The 19387-nt window shown below is 35.4% G+C and overlaps 2 protein-coding genes across 9 annotated transcripts; both read left to right on the top strand.

Annotated features, from left to right (window-relative positions):
• Positions 1 to 3311: 3311 nt before the first annotated feature.
• LOC8265880 (ABC transporter B family member 4-like) lies at positions 3312 to 10163 on the top strand. Of its 4 annotated transcripts, none has more exons than XM_048372011.1 (13): positions 3312 to 3441; positions 4462 to 4856; positions 5118 to 5172; positions 5264 to 5439; positions 5546 to 5767; positions 5851 to 6089; positions 6206 to 6731; positions 6830 to 7103; positions 7469 to 8349; positions 8496 to 8762; positions 8878 to 9141; positions 9281 to 9574; positions 9677 to 10163. In XM_048372011.1, exons 2-13 carry the CDS (start codon positions 4527 to 4529, stop codon positions 10031 to 10033), a joined length of 3885 nt encoding a protein of 1294 aa, XP_048227968.1. In that variant the 5' UTR covers positions 3312 to 3441; positions 4462 to 4526; the 3' UTR covers positions 10034 to 10163. The 4 variants fall into 4 exon arrangements, with proteins under 4 accessions (XP_048227968.1, XP_048227955.1, XP_048227950.1 ...); XM_048371998.1 differs by lacking the exon at positions 3312 to 3441 and adding an exon at positions 3479 to 3583; XM_048371993.1 differs by lacking the exon at positions 3312 to 3441 and adding an exon at positions 3614 to 3889.
• A 773-nt stretch (positions 10164 to 10936) lies between these two features.
• Positions 10937 to 18902, top strand: LOC8265879 (ABC transporter B family member 11). Of its 5 annotated transcripts, XM_048372019.1 has the most exons (14): positions 10937 to 11720; positions 12021 to 12229; positions 13251 to 13651; positions 13877 to 13931; positions 14028 to 14203; positions 14321 to 14542; positions 14612 to 14850; positions 14953 to 15478; positions 15585 to 15858; positions 16147 to 17021; positions 17176 to 17442; positions 17548 to 17811; positions 17940 to 18233; positions 18434 to 18902. In XM_048372019.1, exons 3-14 carry the CDS (start codon positions 13322 to 13324, stop codon positions 18788 to 18790), a joined length of 3879 nt encoding a protein of 1292 aa, XP_048227976.1. In that variant the 5' UTR covers positions 10937 to 11720; positions 12021 to 12229; positions 13251 to 13321; the 3' UTR covers positions 18791 to 18902. The 5 variants fall into 5 exon arrangements, with proteins under 5 accessions (XP_048227976.1, XP_048227971.1, XP_002515186.1 ...); XM_048372014.1 differs by having other exon boundaries at positions 10937 to 12229; positions 13210 to 13651; XM_002515140.4 differs by having other exon boundaries at positions 10937 to 12229.
• Positions 18903 to 19387: the final 485 nt, after the last annotated feature.

Below are 19387 nucleotides of genomic sequence, written 5' to 3' on the forward strand. Positions count from 1 at the left end.
AATCTTACTGTACAAATATTATTAGAAAAAGATTTGAACTTAATTTTAACATACTTAAAAAGGCAAATGAAGAAAAGAAATAATTATTAAAATCTAGACTTTAATTGAACTTGTAATGTTCATAATGTCGTTTGTCTTTAATATATTATAATTTTTAAAATTAAAAAGCTTATACATCGGTTATCATAATTAATCATTATTTTATTTTAAAGTTAAGTTTGAGGTTGATGTTGATGTTATAACAATGGGTTTGTGGAACTTTGTGATTTTCACGCGTGGTCCTAAATCTAATTGCCCTTTTCCCCATCCCTTGTCTCTTTGTTTTTTTGTGATTGCTTCGAAACTTTCTCCTTTTTTTTTTTACAAGAAAATAAATTATTTTTATGTTTTATTTTTATTACTCAACTCAAGGCAATTCATACTTTATAAAATAAGGTTAAATGCGGATTACTTATCGAGACTTGATCTAATATATGACTCAATTTTTATATTTTTTATTATATTTAAATCTCCTCCATTTGTAATAAAACTAATTACTATTCTTTTATGTATTAGTTTAAAAACTAAATCGATAGTTTAAGATTAAAATTAAATTATATAGTAATTTAATAATACAATTGTAAATATAAGTAAGTTCAAAATTTTTAAATTTATTTGAATTATATAATATTAAAAATAAAAAATTAGAGCAAGAAAGATATTTTAATTAGACATTAAATTAATTTGTGTTGAAAATAAAATTTTACTTTAATTTAATAATAAAATTAATTTTGGACGAGTTTGATATTTGATAGTCATTAGATGAACATAGAAAAGGATAATAGATAATTTTATTAAAACTGAAAATGATTTTAATATAATAAAAGGAAAACATAAAAAACGACTCATATATTAAACCAAATCACAAAAGGTAAATAACATTTAACCCTAAAATCAATGAGATGCACTAAAATAATTTAAAACAAGATATTTTCTTGTGCTTATTTTTGAGTTTAAGATATAATTAATTATTCAATCTATTTTATACTATTTGTCATTTTTAGTATTTCATTTGAGTTAAAAAAATATTTAATAAGTTTAATTATAAAAAAGAGTTAAAATATACTAAATTATCTCTATATAGATATTCTTGCAGTTTATTATATATATTTTAAGAAAATTTCCAATACACTCTTCATTTAAAAGAATTATATCATAAAATAACATCTCAATATATTTTTTATTTTTTAAATATAAAATAGATAGTCAATTTAACTCTCTACACATGGCGAACCATATTTCATTTTCTACTATATATTTAATAAATGCATTATAATTTTTTATGCATTTGAATTATTTAATCTTTATAATTCTTATTTTTCTATTGATAAAAATTAAAAAAGAAGATAAATTAAAGTTATTAATATTTATGAAAATAAAATATAAATAATTTATTGGACTTAAATAAAATATTTTACTCTTTATATTAATATAAATATTCTTTAAAATGCTATTTATTATAGAAATTATACTTCTTAAAATAAAGAGCACTATTAAGAATACTCAAACACAAGGATAAAAATAAGGAAAAATAATTAATATTGTATTGAACATATAAAAACAACAAATAATTAAAAAAAATTATTTAAAAAAAGAATTGATTAGTATAAAATAGAAAGAGTAGTCAGATCAAGTTATTATAGGGTATGTATCACCCACCTAATTCTCTCTAAAAGTAATACTTTAAATTAAAAAAATATATATATATAAAAAAAAAAGTAGTTTTACCAACCACAAATTGGATCAAATTCAATCAAAATTCATATCATATAATTTTACCGTGCATCCTTATTAATTAAAGGATAAGGCTATTTGGACAGAGAAAAAATTGTGGAAATAACATCTACTGTAAAAGATGAAAAGGACTTTCACATACGTTGCATTGTTACATTATTGTAACTAAAGTTTGATATTTCTTCGATTCAATAGTGTTGTAAGCTTGACATTCATTTCCTTGTCCAAATAAAAAGTTGAAAGTTATGTGGAGATGCATAATATTCAATAGTCTAATCTTTAATTTGATTAAATTAGTCAAAATTGTTGAAGACTCTAAACAGTGAGTAAGAAAATGAGATTTGAATGAAACTTCTCATCTTCTTCCTTAAGACCTGTAAATTATATAATTAAATTATTGATTATGAACCCAGTAGAAAAATTAAATTTATAGTGAGAAATTCTTCTTTAATCTAATCAGAAGGATTTTATAATTTCTTCATAGTCAATTTGATATAATAAGAAATATACATAAATTACAAGGTTTTTTATTAATAAAAAATCATGTGGAAAAATAATAATAAAAAACTCTGAATAGAGGGATGCTCAAAATGAAGACTTATTACACAGTTGGTTAAGCCACACAAAACAAGCATCATCCTGGAGAAAGTCCCATATATAGGCCACGCCAAGTAAGAGTTATAATTGAGATTCTCAAAATAAGGAAAAACAATATATACATATATTAGTTTAAGCTTAAGCGAGTCGAACAACACAATGGATTTATCCATTAAAAATGGACTCGAAGGACACAAAAATCCTATTATATCATACATGTTTCTTTAATTATTAAAATTAGAACAGGATTTGGCTTGGGAGTTGGAAACAAAACTTAGATTTTGGCATATGATATATATATAGTTTTTCACATAAAATAGTGTGTTGGTTTTGGCAGTTGAATCTTGAGGTCATCAACCATTTTATAAAGTCTTTCAGAGTTTTTCTTTTGCTCCTACTCCAAGACTGATAAGATTTTACGCTATTGTTCTCTGCTTCAAAAATTGTATATCATTCGTTTCTTAAATCAGCAAATTCATTGCTGAATGAACTTACTTATGATTCCATGATTGAAATATTCATTTTTGAGTTTGATGAAATTTCAATGTATATAATCTAAATTAAATTAAAATAAGAAAACAATTAAACCTAACAATGTTATGTCCACGTTTCTCAATGAATTCATTGTTGTAGACGTAAGCGATGATTGAATACAAATTATTTAAAATAAGTTTTCTTACAATCTAAGTATGTGGTGCGATTTTTCTTAATAATAAATTGGAGTTCCTTATATCCTTGGGAATCAAATCTCAAACTTGTATTAAAAAAGGAAGACAAGCTTTGAAAGTTGATTACTAAATTAATTGATATTAATTATCAACCTTGAAACAACTCCAAGTAGCATTGGCGACAGTATAAATTCGTTAATGTTTGTACATGTAACACGTATAAACTGGACTTTTTTTCATAGAAAACCATCAAAAAGAATAAACAAAAACAATAATTGGTTGACAAGCAGGAAACTTCTCTATGCTCTTTTTGACCGATCTGTATTAGTAGCTGCTGCAATGCTTCATTATTTTAAATTGCAGGTAGGTGACGACTTGTCACCCAAAATACTTGCTCTTCAAGGTATGTAAATAGCTATATATATATATTCATATATTCTGAGGCATCCAGCCATTTACTAAGTGGAAAGTAACTGTACAGAGGCTAAAACCCAAATCTTAAAAAACTGTTCTTTTCAAACCAATTTCTTCATTTTCCTTGTTTGGTAAGCAAGGGCATGTTTCTCAGTACCTTTTTTCTTTTTGTTCTTTATCAACTGCTATCTGGGTTCTTACTTTATTCAATAAATTTGAATATGGGGTTGCAGAGAATTGTTTTGTTCACATTAGATATACAGAACAGAACTTGGTTCTTTATCATCTATCATCTGACTTGCTTTATTTTCTTTCTATAATGGGTCCTGTTCTCAACATATTTGAATCCAGAGAGAGAACTAAAAGCATAGAAAGCTCTCATCTGTCTTTCTTTTATCTCTCTCTAGATCATATGCCTGAAGCATTCTGCAACTTGGGTTAGTAGAGTTAGCAATATATTATTAGAAAAAGTAGAGGCTGGTATCTTACTTATGTGGGATAATACTAAGACTACATCCGGTTTGCTGTTTTGTTTGTTTTGCTTAGGTAGTTATAACTGACTTCCCAGAAAATTATGCAAATATAGGTTCCAAATTCGTTTCTTCTACTTTCTTGTTTGTATAGTATTTAATATTAGAATATAGGAAATGGCAGATCTTGATCCTTTTGGAGTTTGGATAATAAAGATAAAAGTGCACTTTCAGTTCAAGATCTGTGGAGTTCTCTCTCTCTCTCTCTCTCTCTCTCTCTCTCTCTCTCCTTTTCTTTTTGTTACTTAATGGTTATCTAAGTTCAGTGCAGAAAGAGATGCTTACTGAATCCCCTTATCTGGAATTTTTAGTTCTGTACTTTTTAAGAGCCCATATGTTTAAGGTTTTAATTATCCTTTTTTCTGCTTGTTTTTATTGCCCTTTTGTTGGTATTTGATCTTTCATTAGTATAGCCTACAAGTACCCCTTGTCTTATACTATGATGCTGATTTCAGCCACTATATCTTTGTGCTTTGCAGCCATAATATAACTTGTATACTGTGAGAGCTGTTGATAATCAGATTAATATCTTGAGGTTATTGTTATGGACAAAGAGAATGGCCTGAATGGCAATACCAGTACCCATGAAGCCGGCACCTCAAAAAGCCATGAAGAGGAGAAAGAGAAGAAATCCAGCACAAATGGGCTACCACAAGATACGGAGAAGAGCAAAGGAGATGAAAAGACCAACTCAGTTCCATTTCACAAGCTCTTTTCATTTGCAGATTCCAAAGATGTAATTTTGATGATTATTGGCACAATTGCTGCTATTGGGAATGGATTAGCTCTGCCCCTTATGACGATTGTTCTTGGGGATATTATTGATGCCTTTGGACAAAACCAGAATCAAGATGTGGTTAAAGTAGTTTCCAAGGTAAACATATTCACTAGTCTTTAAGTATCAACTGATCTAATTCTTAAGAAAAAAACATTAAAGAGTTGATATTATTAGGCATTTTTCTTGATGCTTAATTGGATTTTTGTTGTAAATTTTAACAACTAATAAGAGGTAAAAAAGATGAAAATGCACGTATTCATAAAGATACACAGAGCTTTATAGTTCTTGTACAAATACAACTGTTTTCATCTTGAGTGGGAAGGTGTTACTAATTTGTTACCTTGATAAATTTTTCAGGTGTCCCTAAGATTTGTCTACTTAGCAATAGGTGCAGCAGCAGCATCATTTCTCCGTAAGTAAATGTTCTAATCTTTTATCTTATGCACGGAAAAGTATACTTTATCAAGCATGTGGATTGAGAAACTCTGTCTGTTGTGTTTCAGAGGTGGCTTGTTGGATGGTCACAGGAGAGAGACAGGCTGCAAGAATCAGGGCTTTATATTTGAAAACCATATTGAGACAAGATATTGCTTTCTTTGATAAGGAAACAAACACCGGAGAGGTCATTGGCAGAATGTCCGGTGACACTGTTCTTATACAAGATGCTATGGGAGAGAAGGTAAAAGTGTACTTCTGGAGTAATCAGAATTCCTAGAGGACTGAATTTGATATATCTATCCTATATCATTCCTATGCTAAAAATAAATCTGTCTAATTGAATGCAGGTTGGGAAATTTATACAGCTCGTATCCACATTCTTGGGAGGATTTGTTATAGCATTTGTCAAAGGGTGGTTACTTACCTTCGTCATGTTATCCTCTATCCCCCTGCTAGTGATAGCTGGTGGAGTGATGTCTATCACAATATCTAAGATGGCATCCCGCGGACAAACTGCTTATGCAAAAGCCGCAACTGTAGTCGAGCAGACTATTGGATCAATTAGAACTGTAAGTCTACATAACAAGTCTTATGCACATGCCTGGAAAATTTACTAAGAGTATGCTAATTTTCTTCAATTATCTTTAACCAGGTTGCATCTTTTACTGGGGAAAAGCAAGCCATAAGTAACTACAAGAAGTTTCTCGTTACTGCATACAATTCAGGAGTTCATGAGGGCATCGCTACTGGAGTAGGTCTTGGAGTACTAATGTTAGTCGTATTCTGCAGTTATTCCTTGGCAATATGGTTTGGTGGAAAGATGATACTAGAAAAAGGGTACACAGGGGGGCAGGTGCTTAACGTGATCATTGCCGTGTTGAGTGGTTCCATGTAAGTTCCTCTGAGAAGAAAACACACACACACACACACAATACCTTTTTTTTTTTTTAAAAACAAAAAATTTTCTTTATTGATCTTCCATAACATTGTGCATATGGATGCTCCAGGTCCCTGGGGCAGGCATCTCCATGCATGAGCGCATTTGCTGCTGGACAGGCTGCAGCTTATAAAATGTTTGAGACTATCAGTCGCATGCCAGAGATAGATGCTTATGACACAAGGGGAAAGATATTGGAAGACATCCGTGGAGATATAGAATTGAGGGATGTATATTTCAGTTATCCAGCTAGACCAGAAGAACAAATATTTAGTGGATTTTCTCTGTCAATCCCAAGTGGCACAACTACAGCATTGGTGGGACAAAGTGGAAGCGGGAAGTCCACAGTGATCAGTCTGATAGAGAGGTTTTATGATCCACAGGCTGGTGAAGTACGCATAGATGGGATCAACCTCAAAGAGTTTCAGTTAAAATGGATTAGGGAGAAAATTGGACTTGTCAGCCAAGAACCAGTGCTGTTTACTGCCAGCATTAGGGATAATATTGCGTATGGAAAGGATGGAGCAACCACCGAAGAGATAAGATCTGCAGCTGAACTTGCCAACGCTGCTAAATTCATCGACAAACTACCTCAGGTAAGTGGTTGTTCAGTAATAAATATTTCAGTTTGTTGTACTGTTTCTGTATCATGCGGAGTGTGTCATTTAATTTGAAACTTGGAATTTGCATCCAGGGATTAGACACCATGGCTGGTGAGCATGGAACTCAGCTATCTGGTGGGCAGAAACAGAGAATTGCAATTGCAAGAGCAATCCTGAAAGATCCACGGATTTTACTTTTAGATGAAGCCACAAGTGCACTTGATGCAGAATCTGAAAGGGTAGTTCAGGAGGCACTAGACAGGATAATGGTCAACCGAACAACTGTTATTGTAGCCCATCGTCTGAGTACAATCAGGAATGCTGATGTTATTGCTGTTATCCACCGTGGAAAGATGGTTGAAAAAGGTACCTTAATGCTTATGCTTTGTCTTTCACTATGCCACGGCATATGTTGCGCTTTTGTTGTCCACTAGTTAAGTTCTTATTTCTACATTACTTATAGATTCTTCACAATAACCATCATTTTACGAGTTCTTAGTGCATATCAAGTAATAGCAATTTGTTTTACAGAACTCTTAATAAATAAATGAATATTCATGAATGATTAGCATGGGTGTGCCCTTTCTTGCTATTTCGCACCAGTGTCTATAATTGTCCTGATTAAAGTCTATTATTTTGGCTACAAGAGATTATGTGAATTTTATTATGTGATTTCATTGAAAAGAATAAGGAACATGCATAACTTAAGAACATCTTGATTCGTTGATTAGGTTCACATTCAGAGTTACTCATGGATCCTGATGGCGCATACTCTCAGCTTATACGCTTACAAGAAGTAAATAAAGATTCAGAGCAAAAACCTGAGGACCATAAAAGATCAGATCTTTCTTCAGAATCTTTTAGACAATCAAGTCAAAGAATCTCACTGCGAAGATCCATCAGCCGGGGATCATCTGGTGTAGGAAATAGCAGTCGTCATTCATTCTCAGTCTCATTTGGTTTGCCTACAGGAATTAATGCCACCGATAACCCCCAGGAAGAACCTACAGATTCTCCATCACCAGAAAATACTCCAGAAGTTCCAATCCGTCGCCTCGCATATCTCAACAAGCCTGAGATTCCAGTGCTAATATTTGGAGCTATAGCTGCCTGTGCCAATGGTGTCATATTTCCCATCTATGGTATACTACTGTCTAGGGTGATCAAATCATTTTATGAACCACCTCATGAATTAAGAAAGGACACGAATTTCTGGGCGCTTATATTTATGACTCTTGGTCTGGCAAGCTTTGTGGTAATACCATTACAATTTTACTTCTTTGGCGTGGCTGGCAGTAGATTAATCCAACGGATCCGGACTATTTGTTTCGAGAAGGTGGTTCACATGGAGGTTGGTTGGTTTGACGAGCCTGAGCACTCAAGTGGTGCAATTGGTGCTAGGCTTTCAGCAGATGCAGCAACAGTGCGTGCTTTGGTTGGAGATTCACTAGCTCAAATGGTTCAAAACCTTGCATCAGCAGTAGCAGGTCTAGTCATTGCCTTCACTGCAAGTTGGCAATTGGCCTTCATTATTCTTGCGCTGATTCCTCTCATTGGAGTCACTGGATATGTTCAAGTAAAGTTCATGCAAGGGTTCAGTGCAGATGCAAAGGTGTGCATTCTATTTCATGATTTTGTTACACTCATTAAAAAAAAAAAAAACGAAGTAACAGAAAATAAACTATATTCAAGGGGCTCTATAAATATAATTTGTGAATTTGAAATTATTCAACGAAATCTAAATTTAAATGTTTGCAGATGATGTACGAGGAAGCAAGCCAAGTTGCAAATGATGCTGTTGGAAGTATAAGAACAGTTGCCTCTTTCTGTGCAGAGGAGAAGGTGATGCAAATGTACAAAAAGAAGTGTGAAGGCCCTATGAAGACAGGAATAAGGCAAGGTGTCATAAGTGGAATGGGATTTGGAGCGTCTTTCTTCTTGCTGTTTTCTGTATATGCAACCAGTTTCTACGCAGGAGCTCAACTTGTCAAGCACGGGAAGACATCATTCTCGGATGTTTTTCAAGTGAGTATACATATGCCATTCTCGAGTTTATTCCTGAAATACTTACAAGACTTCCTAAACAATAGTCTCTAACCATGTTAATAATGATACTGATTTTAATTGGTCTACTCTGCAGGTTTTCTTTGCCTTAACCATGGCTGCTATGGGAATTTCACAGTCAAGTTCCTTGGCTCCTGATTCCTCCAAGGCCAGGAGTGCTGTTGCTTCCATATTTTCAATTATTGACCGACAGTCAAAGATAGATCCAAGTGACGAATCAGGAATGACCATAGAGAATGTGAGAGGAGAAATTGAGCTTCGTCGTGTAAGCTTTAGGTATCCATCTAGGCCGGACATTCAAATTTTCCGAGACCTGAACTTGGCAATTCACTCTGGCAAGGTAATTATCCCTGTTTTATGTTCTATTTGTTGCAAATTAACAGTTAGCAAAAGCCAAAAATGAATCATGAAAGCATTGCTTTTCATTTACTTATGCATTTATCAGAGTGATAATTTTTTTTTTTAAAATTTTCTTTCAGACTGTGGCTCTAGTTGGAGAAAGTGGAAGTGGGAAATCAACTGTCATCTCATTATTGCAAAGATTTTATGATCCTGATTCAGGTCATATAACTCTAGATGGAGTTGAAATTCAAAGGCTCCAACTCAAGTGGCTGAGGCAGCAGATGGGGCTTGTGAGCCAAGAACCAGTCTTGTTTAATGATACGATCCGTGCCAACATTGCGTATGGAAAGGATGGAGATGCAACTGAAGCAGAAACTTTAGCAGCATCAGAGTTGGCCAACGCTCACAAGTTCATCAGTAGCTTACAACAGGTTAGAACACAGTAACTCAGTATAGATAGGAAGTCATATATGATTTAGTTAGTTTATCTTGAGAACCCTGTTGCTTAATGTTTGTGAAAATGCAAAATGCAGGGGTACGACACTCTTGTAGGAGAACGAGGGGTTCAATTGTCAGGTGGGCAGAAACAGAGGGTAGCCATAGCTCGTGCCATAGTGAAAAGTCCAAAAATACTGCTGTTAGATGAGGCAACCAGTGCCTTAGATGCTGAATCAGAGAGAGTGGTCCAAGATGCATTAGACCGAGTAATGGTGAACAGAACTACAATTGTTGTAGCCCATCGATTATCTACAATCCAGAATGCAGATGTTATTGCAGTGGTTAAAAATGGGGTCATTGTAGAGAAGGGAAAGCATGAAACTTTGATCAATATCAAAGATGGCTTTTATGCTTCCTTAGTCTCCCTTCATACGACTGCCTCAACTGCATGAGTTATCATTTGCTTTTTCTCCTTTTTTCATTTTTCTCCCTAATGCTGGCTGTTGTTACAATTTTGGTAGAAGTCCTATGTTCCACGTTGTCCAACCCAAAGCTATATGTAAATGCGTTTCTCTTTTATAATTATTATTATTATTTTCATTCAAACACAAAACAAAAGAAGAACGAATGGACGAATGGCACATTGTGAATTCTTGTATGAAGCGAAAACGCAACGAAGAGTATCATAAATCATACTGGAATAAAAAAAAAAAAAAAGAAACTTAATGCATATTTTAGCATTAATTCATTTGGTTGACTGTTCCTACTTTAGACAAATTTCTCCAATTTATACTTTTTTTCTAGTATATGATATTAGAGATCCTGAGCGATGGCGTTATCAGGAATTTTAGTTAGTCTGTGATTATATTTATATAATGATTTTCCCAGCTACCCAAAGTAGTTCCGCCTTGAAATATAGAACTTTCAGTTGCTCATTTGCTCTTCACAGCTACTTCAGCTTGGTTGATTTCAAGAAGGAAAGAACTGGTCAATTCTATGTCTAAAACTTTTGCGTAATTTGGTAAAACAATTAGACTATTGTCCCTTTCTTTCCTATACATATTATGAAGATATTATGCAGATCATCTTTGTTCAATATTGTTGTCCAGCTCTTATTTGGGTACAGTAGCTTCGTTCTTTGTCGAGAACATCTGCAAAAAATCAGCATATATGTTTCGAATTTGGACGGATGACATGATATGTCCTCGATCTAAGATTTCATCGCTACTTTTAGGCGACAGTATCAATACTTATATGTAGATCTACTGGTGCATCATGTCCTTCGTCGTATTTTTTTGTGATGCCCTGCTTTTCGCCGCTAACTTTTTGCCGTTAGTTTCGCCGCCAAAATATTTTAGGTGACGTCATTATTCTGCGCTAAATCTAGACGCGACATCGTGAGATAGACATAAGACGAAACAAATTTTCGCCGCCAGTTCAGTGAAAAGTCAGAAAATACTGCCGCCAAAATATTTAGCGAGAACTGTAATTCGTCGCTAGATATCCTGCCACGCCTTAAACTCGTTCTAATTATATAGGATTTTCTTTTTTGTTAGTGGCTGAACGAATAGGTAGAACGAAACGGCACTGTAGTGGCTCGAACTAATTATGCCCGCCATTTGAAAAGTGTTTTTCTTTTTTTACTGGTTTTCGAAAGACGCTAGGGAATACCTTTCCCTCCATTTTTGTAAAAACTGCGTCGTTTTTCTTCAACAGGCTACCATTAAGGAAAAATGAGCCACCATTAGGATTGGGAGCGATCTTCTTTGTCTCATCAGTGGCGGGATTCAGTATTCTTGCCTAAAGTGCCACCATAATCAGTTATTCGCAGGTGGTGTAAGAGGCTAAAGGGGACCGATTTACCAACGTCCGTGTCAAGGGTTTGAATGATGTCGATTGAGGGATCCATGTTTTATTGGAACGGCAAGGTTTTTGAAAAGTGGAAAAATAGCTAAACATTTTCCTCTGCTGCTCTAATAGGATACGTTTCTTCCCAAGTTTGCTAATGCCACAAACTTAGTTACGAAGCAACTAGTTGATTAACTAAGCTTAGCTCATAGTTTCTTTGACTAATTCAATTAGCTTTGAAATTATGGTACAATGTCGGCTAGATTTAGATGCTTATCTATGATGCACAAGGTAGGGATTTAGATCTCTGTTTGACTATTTTGCCTCTGTCGTTTTTAATTATTTCGTTTACCTGAAACTAGTTAGTTGAACTGGTCCAAAACTGCATATTCTGCACTAAGGATTTGACATAAAATAACTAAATATTGCTTTCTCTAGCGTTTCTAGATCACCTGTCTGATGAAAGCAAATGTTTTTTCTTTATTTAGTCTGTCATTTTCTTTGTATTCAATATTCTAATCGATCTTTGTGAAGAATCTATATTCCCCTTTCCTCCAAGTTACTGATCAATTAAATCTTTGTTCACAAAAGAATGAATAATACAGGGTCTGGTTTACTAAGAGGACAGTCCAAGCCTTTGGCTAATTTCTTGATGTTAGGTTTTGGTCAACATATGCCAGTCAATATCCAAATTGCTTGCTCTATAAGCAATAAAACGCCTATATCTAAACTACAAAATGCTCAAACGCAATATGTATCCACAGGGAAGAACAAGGTCAAGGATCCTTTCACCTTGTTTGGTAAGAGATTAGTTGCCTCAGTCCCTTTTCTTAAAAAAAAAAGTGCCTGGGTTTTGCGCACTTTTGTTCTCTCTGCTATATAGTGTGATTGTGTTATGATTATTAAAAAAGTTCAGTTCGATTGTATAAGAAGTGTGAGGTTGCACAGTTTTGTCCCCATCAACAACAGAACCGAGCATATTCTCCACTATATATATGCATTTAGAGAAATGGTAAGATATTAAGTATTCTGCGACAAATTTAGGTGGCACATGTGAAAATATAGGTGCTGAGGTTCATCTCCATGTAAGAGAGTTAAGAGCCTGAATGCATATAGTTTAGCCTTCACTAAGATTTCTACATCTACTATAACTGATTTCCACTGAAGTTGTTGGAATAATGATATTAGAATAAGCTGTGATGACGGAGATTCGCCAAGAGGTGAATCCCCAAGCGAGTTAAGAACTCGTCTACACCCACAAATTTGGAACTAGCTTAGTAAACGCACAACAAGGGACCCGTTACGCCTTATAACCTCAAGGGACTACCCCTAGAACACTGGAGCATGTTTCTCCTTATACCTAGGACCACTCAAATAACCGACTCGACACTTACATACACCTATAATGGACTAATGCTTCTACAACCTTTAGACACTAATCCTTTGAACCCCTACTGAAAACTAAGACCGTTGTTACCTCTCACTTGTGGTGACATCAATTCCTAACTGATTTTAACTGAATTTCTTGATATATTGGCAATAGAATAAATTGTATGGTACTTGATTTCTTGGAATATACACACACAAGATTGAGCAGTTTAATCCTCTTTTATTTCGTAATGGCTACTGCAGTTCAACTCAAGAAAGTGATAGAAAGTCAATCCTCTGATTTTTCTTTTTCAACAACAATTGGAATCATTTAAATGAATATGTATCTTTTATGTTTCCACCTTTAATACAGCTTATTTCTAATTCGTTATGCTATTGTAATCTTGATTAGAGAGTTAAGGGATTGAACCACTACTTGTTTGTGCTATATAGCTGCAAAGTAAGCTCAATAAGTTCCAAGAGTAGTAGACAAACTATCAGATTATTATCTTAAACTGTGTGCTATGGCCGTGGAAAATGGCGTACACAGTGACATAAGTACCCATGAGACTAGCACATCAAAAGGCCTGGAAGAAAAGGATAAAAGCGCCAGAGCAAATGGGCACCCACAAGAAATGGAGAAGAGCAATGGAGAAGAGAAAACAAACTCAGTTCCATTCCACAAGCTCTTTTCATTTGCAGACTCTGTTGATATTGTTTTGATGATCATTGGCACAATTGGTGCTCTTGGGAATGGATTAAGTATGCCCTTGATGACAATATTTCTTGGGGATACGATTGATGCTTTTGGAAATAACCAGAATAACCAAGATGTTGTGGATATAGTTTCCAAGGTAAACATCTTTGGTACAAGCTTTAAGTATGAACTGATCTAACTCTAGTAAAGATTCATATTTGGAAGGAATGTAGATATTTATAGCAAAGAAGATGAAAATGCACCTATTACTTTTTTTATGAGAGTTAGTTGTGGAACTTGATTTATATTCTTTCAACTGTAGTTGTTTTCAACTTTAAATGGAAAAATGTTGCTCATGATTTGTTGCCTGGAAAAACTTTAGGTGTCTCTGAAATTTGTCTACTTGGGAATAGGATCTTCTGTGGCCTCATTTCTCCGTAAGTAAAACACTATATATGCTAATACCATCTCATGCACAGAGAAATGTAGTCTATCAAGTAAGTGGACTGAGAAAACTCTGTCTGTTGTTTCAGAGGTGGTTTGTTGGATGGTCACAGGGGAGAGACAGGCTGCAAGAATAAGGGGTTTATATTTGAAGACTATATTAAGACAAGATATTGCTTTCTTTGATAAGGAAACAAACACTGGAGAGGTCATTGGTAGAATGTCTGGTGACACTGTTCTTATACAAGATGCAATGGGAGAGAAGGTACTATACATTACTTCTTAAAAAGTAATGGAACTCATAATAAAGGACAGAGGTTCTCAGAATTTATCTTGCCTATGTGTTCCAGTGGTTAAATAGTTTTGTCTGCTATTTTTTCAGGTTGGGAAATTTCTGCAGCTCCTATCAACTTTCATTGGAGGATTTTTAATAGCATTTGTCAAAGGGTGGCTTCTTACTCTTGTCATGTTGTCCTCTCTGCCCCTGCTTGTTCTAGCTGGTGCAGCTATGTCTATTATGATAGCTAGGACAGCTTCTCATGGACAAAATGCTTATGCAAAAGCAGCAACTGTAGTTGAGCAGACTATTGGTTCAATCAGAACGGTACGTTAAGAATAGCCATTACTAAAAGCATGCCTGGAAAAGTATGCTCATCATTTAATTATTATTCAGGTTGCATCATTTACTGGGGAGAAGCAAGCCATACGGAATTACGAGAAGTATCTTGTTGCTGCTTACCACTCAGGTGCTCATGAGGGCTTAATTACTGGATTGGGACTTGGCCTATTTGTTTTTATCCTGTTCTCTAGTTATGCTTTAGCAATATGGTATGGAGGAAAGATGATACTGGAAAAAGGATACACAGGTGGCGAAGTGATTAATGTAATCCTTGTTGTGTTGACTGGCTCTACGTGAGTTCCTCTGTTAATCTGAAACGCATAACACAAATACACAAAGTTTCTTTGATGATTTATCAATTATTGACCGTTTGCATTTATACATGGATGCTTCAGGTCCCTAGGGCAAGCATCCCCTTGCATGAGTGCATTTGCTGCTGGACAAGCTGCAGCTTATAAGATGTTCGAGACCATTGGTAGAAAGCCAGAGATAGATGCATATGATACGAGTGGAAAGGTATCAGATGACGTCCATGGAAGTATAGAGTTAAAGGAAGTATATTTCAGTTATCCAGCTAGACCGGATGAGCAAATATTTAGTGGTTTCTCTCTTTCTATCCCAAGTGGCATGACTGCAGCTTTGGTTGGACAAAGTGGGAGTGGGAAATCGACAGTCATAAGTCTAGTAGAGCGATTTTATGATCCGCAATCCGGTGAAGTTCTCATAGATGGCATCAACCTCAAAGAGTATCAGTTAAAGTGGATTCGGGGGAAAATTGGCCTCGTCAGCCAAGAACCTGTGTTATTTACATCCAGCATTAGGGATAATATTGCATATGGAAAAGATGAAGCTACCACTGAAGAGATAAGAGCTGCAGCCGAACTTGCCAATGCTGCTAAATTCATTGATAAACTGCCACAGGTTCTAACTTGTTCATTTTATGCATGAACAGTTTTCAGTATGCTGTCTTCATTTTCCGGATCATATACATTGTTCAGTGATTCTGGTCCTTTGATTTTCCTTTCAGGGTCTAGATACAATGGTTGGTGAGCATGGAACACAGCTTTCGGGTGGACAGAAGCAGAGAATTGCAATAGCGAGAGCAATCCTGAAAGATCCACGAATTTTACTTTTGGATGAAGCTACTAGTGCACTCGATGCAGAATCTGAAAGAATAGTTCAGGAGGCATTAGACAGGATTATGGTCAACAGAACAACAGTCATTGTTGCCCATCGTCTGACTACGATTAGAAATGCTGATATGATTGCTGTCATTCACCGTGGAAAGATAGTAGAGAAAGGTAACTTATTTGAACAGGGCATATTAATCTACATCTATTACAACTGACGGTATTGTGGTCTCAAATAAGCTTGTCAGTAGTGAATAATGTTGCTAAATGAGTTATCTATTTATATAATTTATCCATACATGTATTTATACAAGATGCTGTGTTTGATTTTGAAAAATTCATCACAATGATTACACCTTAAACAGTATACATATTTTGACACATTAACTGCTATTGTTAGTTTGGTTTTGAAAGAGATGAGCATATGATTTGGCTCTATTGTGTTTATTGATTGATTAGGTTCACATTCGGAACTACTTGCGGATCCTGATGGAGCATACGCTCAGCTTATAAGGTTACAAGAAGTAAATGAAGATTCAGAAGAAGCTGTAGATGAACGTAAAAGATCAGAGATTTCTTTGGAGTCATTGTCTAGTCAAAGAAATTCATTGCAACGGTCCATCAGTCGGGGATCATCTGGAGCTGGAAATAGCCATCGTCATTCATTATCAGTTCCTTCTGGTTTACGTACAGGACTTAATGTCTCTGAAAATTCACTAGCAGAACCAGAAGTTTCTCTACAAAAGAAGCAAACTCCAGAGGTCCCGATTCGCCGCCTCGCATATCTCAACAAGCCTGAGATTCCAGAGCTTATAGCTGGATCCATAGGTGCAATTATTCACGGTGTAATATTTCCTCTTTTTGGTATACTAATTTCTAGAGTGATTGAAGCTTTTTTTAAACCACCACATGAATTGAGGAAGGATTCGAAGTTCTGGGCAATCATCTTTGTGATAGTTGCCGTTGTTTCATTTTTGGCATGTAATGCACAATTATACTTTTTTGCTGTGGCTGGGTCTAAGTTGATCCAGCGGATCAGATCAATGTGTTTTGAGAAGGTGGTTCATATGGAAGTTGGTTGGTTCGATGTGCCTGAGCATTCAAGTGGTGCAATTGGTGCTAGACTTTCAGCAGATGCAGCATCAGTGCGTTCTCTGGTTGGAGATTCACTAGCTCAGATGGTTCAGAACATTGCATCAGCAGTAGCAGGTCTGGTTATTGCCTTCACTGCAAGTTGGCAACTGGCTTTCATTATTCTTGTAATAGTCCCTCTCACAGGACTCAATGCTTATGTTCAATTAGAGTTCTTGAAAGGGTTCAGCGCAGATGCAAAGGTAAACATTTTTTCTTGCAGTTCTTTTATGTAGTAAGCTTGTAAGTTTTATGATAAAGGAATAAGCGAAATATCTATAATCAAGGTGCTAATATCCTTGATTAATTTTTCATAATAAATAATTATTCATCAAGAATAAATCTAACTATTTGCAGATGATGTATGAGGAAGCAAGCCAAGTTGCAAATGATGCAGTTGGTAGTATAAGAACTGTTGCCTCTTTCTGTGCTGAAGAGAAGGTGATGCAACTGTATAGAAAGAAATGTGAAGGTCCTCTAAAGACAGGAATAAGGCAAGGGCTTGTCAGTGGAATAGGATTTGGAGTATCATTCTTCTTGCTGTTTTCTGTCTATGCAACTAGTTTCTATGCAGGAGCTCAACTTGTCAAGCATGGGAAAGCAACATTCACAGATGTTTTTCAAGTGAGTACATCTTCCTCATTTGTAAAGGTTTTCATGACAGAAATTTCAGCCTTCCTAAATACTGCTCATGTTGTAATGATGCTTATTTCACGGTCTGCTTTGCAGGTTTTCTTTGCTTTAACCGTGGCTGCTATGGGAATTTCTCAATCAAGCTCCTTTGCTCCTGATTCCTCTAAGGCCAAGACCGCTGTTGCTTCAATTTTTTCAATTTTAGATAGAAAATCAAAGATAGATCCTAGTGACGAGTCAGGAATGACATTAGAGAATGTGAGAGGAGATATAGAGTTTCAGCATGTAACCTTTAGGTATCCATCTAGGCCGGATATTCAAATTTTCCAAGACCTGAGCTTGTCCATTCATTCTGGCAAGGTAATTAGTCCTATTCTGTATTCTATTCTTTGCAAGAAATTAGCACAAGCCAAAAATAAATCATTCATGTTTTATTCAATCTAATGATTCAATGCAACTTTGAAATTATTTGGGGAATTTTCATTCAGACTGTGGCTCTAGTTGGTGAAAGTGGCAGCGGGAAATCAACTGCCATCTCATTGTTACAAAGATTTTATGATCCTGATTCTGGACATATAACACTGGATGGAGTTGAAATTCAAAGGCTCCAACTCAAGTGGTTGAGACAGCAGATGGGGCTTGTGAGCCAAGAACCGGTATTGTTTAACGAAACAATCCGTGCCAACATTGCATATGGAAAGGATGGAAATGCATCTGAGGCAGAAATCTTAGCTGCGTCAGAGTTGGCCAATTCTCACGAGTTCATTAGCAGTTTACAACAGGTTGGAACATAATATTTCAGTACCCATAGCTGCATTGAAGTGCTATTAAACTTAAATACAGTCAAGCAAGCAACTTCAATCATGTAAACTCTAATAAGACTTATGCATGCATACATAGGAATTGAAATATGATCTAATCAGTTCTTCTTTGATGCTTGTTGTGACTCAGTCTTCTCGTTTTATAATAATGGCAAATGCAGGGGTATGATACTCTCGTAGGTGAACGAGGAGTCCAACTGTCGGGGGGACAGAAGCAAAGGGTAGCCATTGCTCGGGCTATAGTGAAAACACCAAAGATACTGCTACTGGATGAGGCAACCAGTGCCCTGGATGCCGAATCTGAGAGAGTGGTTCAAGATGCATTAGACAGAGTAATGCTGAAGAGGACAACAGTTGTTGTAGCCCATCGATTATCTACGATCCAGAATGCAGATGTTATTGCAGTGGTTAAAAATGGTGCTATTATAGAGAAAGGAAAGCATGAGACCTTGATCCACATCAGTAATGGTTTCTATGCTTCCCTAGTGGCACTTCACGTAAGTGCCTCAACTGCATGAGTTTCTTTTTTCCTGTTATGATAATTTTGGTGAAGGATTCATGTACTCTCCTTTTCAAACAGAAATATTAAAAGAAGTTTGCACCAGCTGCATGAGTTGGTTACAGTTTTTATTTATTTTTCTTTTCATGGTAATTTGACGGTAAGAGGTGATGAAAGTAAGAAGCTATATGTCAGGAGCCTGATTCATATAGCAGCACAGAGGATAAAAAGAAACAGGAGAAGAATAAAAGAATAGAAGAAAGAATTCTTAGGAAGGAGAAATGGATTCGGTATTAATTTTCAGCATGAATACAATGTCCTTCATGTGCACTATAAATAGCCAATCATCGGCTCAAAACTCCAATTCACCAGCTGCCATAACAGAATTCTTAGGTAAAAGACAGACTAGCTAAATAACAAAATAACAACGGAATAAAAATAAGAACAATTACTACTACTGCAAGTCTATCCAAAATACCGTTACTCTTGGTGCATGTGCGTTATTCCACCATCAGCAGCTACTAACAGACAATCCAATCCTTCACCACCAATCAATAGTCACAGCTTTCATCAATGATCTTAGCCCTTTCACCATGATTTTCTGACTGGCCTTTTT

This window comes from Ricinus communis, chromosome 1, assembly GCF_019578655.1.
Source record: "Ricinus communis isolate WT05 ecotype wild-type chromosome 1, ASM1957865v1, whole genome shotgun sequence".
NCBI classification, from domain to species: Eukaryota; Viridiplantae; Streptophyta; class Magnoliopsida; order Malpighiales; family Euphorbiaceae; genus Ricinus; species Ricinus communis.

Bases quoted from the DNA above. Each gene is read 5' to 3' on its own strand.
- LOC8265879 (XM_048372014.1), top strand. From the start codon at position 13,322: ATGGCCGTGGAAAATGGCGTACACAGTGACATAAGTACCCATGAGACT. The intron at 14,851-14,952 runs GTGAGTTCCTCT...TGGATGCTTCAG, and splicing joins GTTGTGTTGACTGGCTCTAC to GTCCCTAGGGCAAGCATCCC. The intron at 17,812-17,939 runs GTAATTAGTCCT...ATTTTCATTCAG, and splicing joins TGTCCATTCATTCTGGCAAG to ACTGTGGCTCTAGTTGGTGA.
- LOC8265880 (XM_048372011.1), top strand. From the start codon at position 4,527: ATGGACAAAGAGAATGGCCTGAATGGCAATACCAGTACCCATGAAGCC. The intron at 5,440-5,545 runs GTAAAAGTGTAC...AATTGAATGCAG, and splicing joins AAGATGCTATGGGAGAGAAG to GTTGGGAAATTTATACAGCT. The intron at 6,090-6,205 runs GTAAGTTCCTCT...TGGATGCTCCAG, and splicing joins GCCGTGTTGAGTGGTTCCAT to GTCCCTGGGGCAGGCATCTC.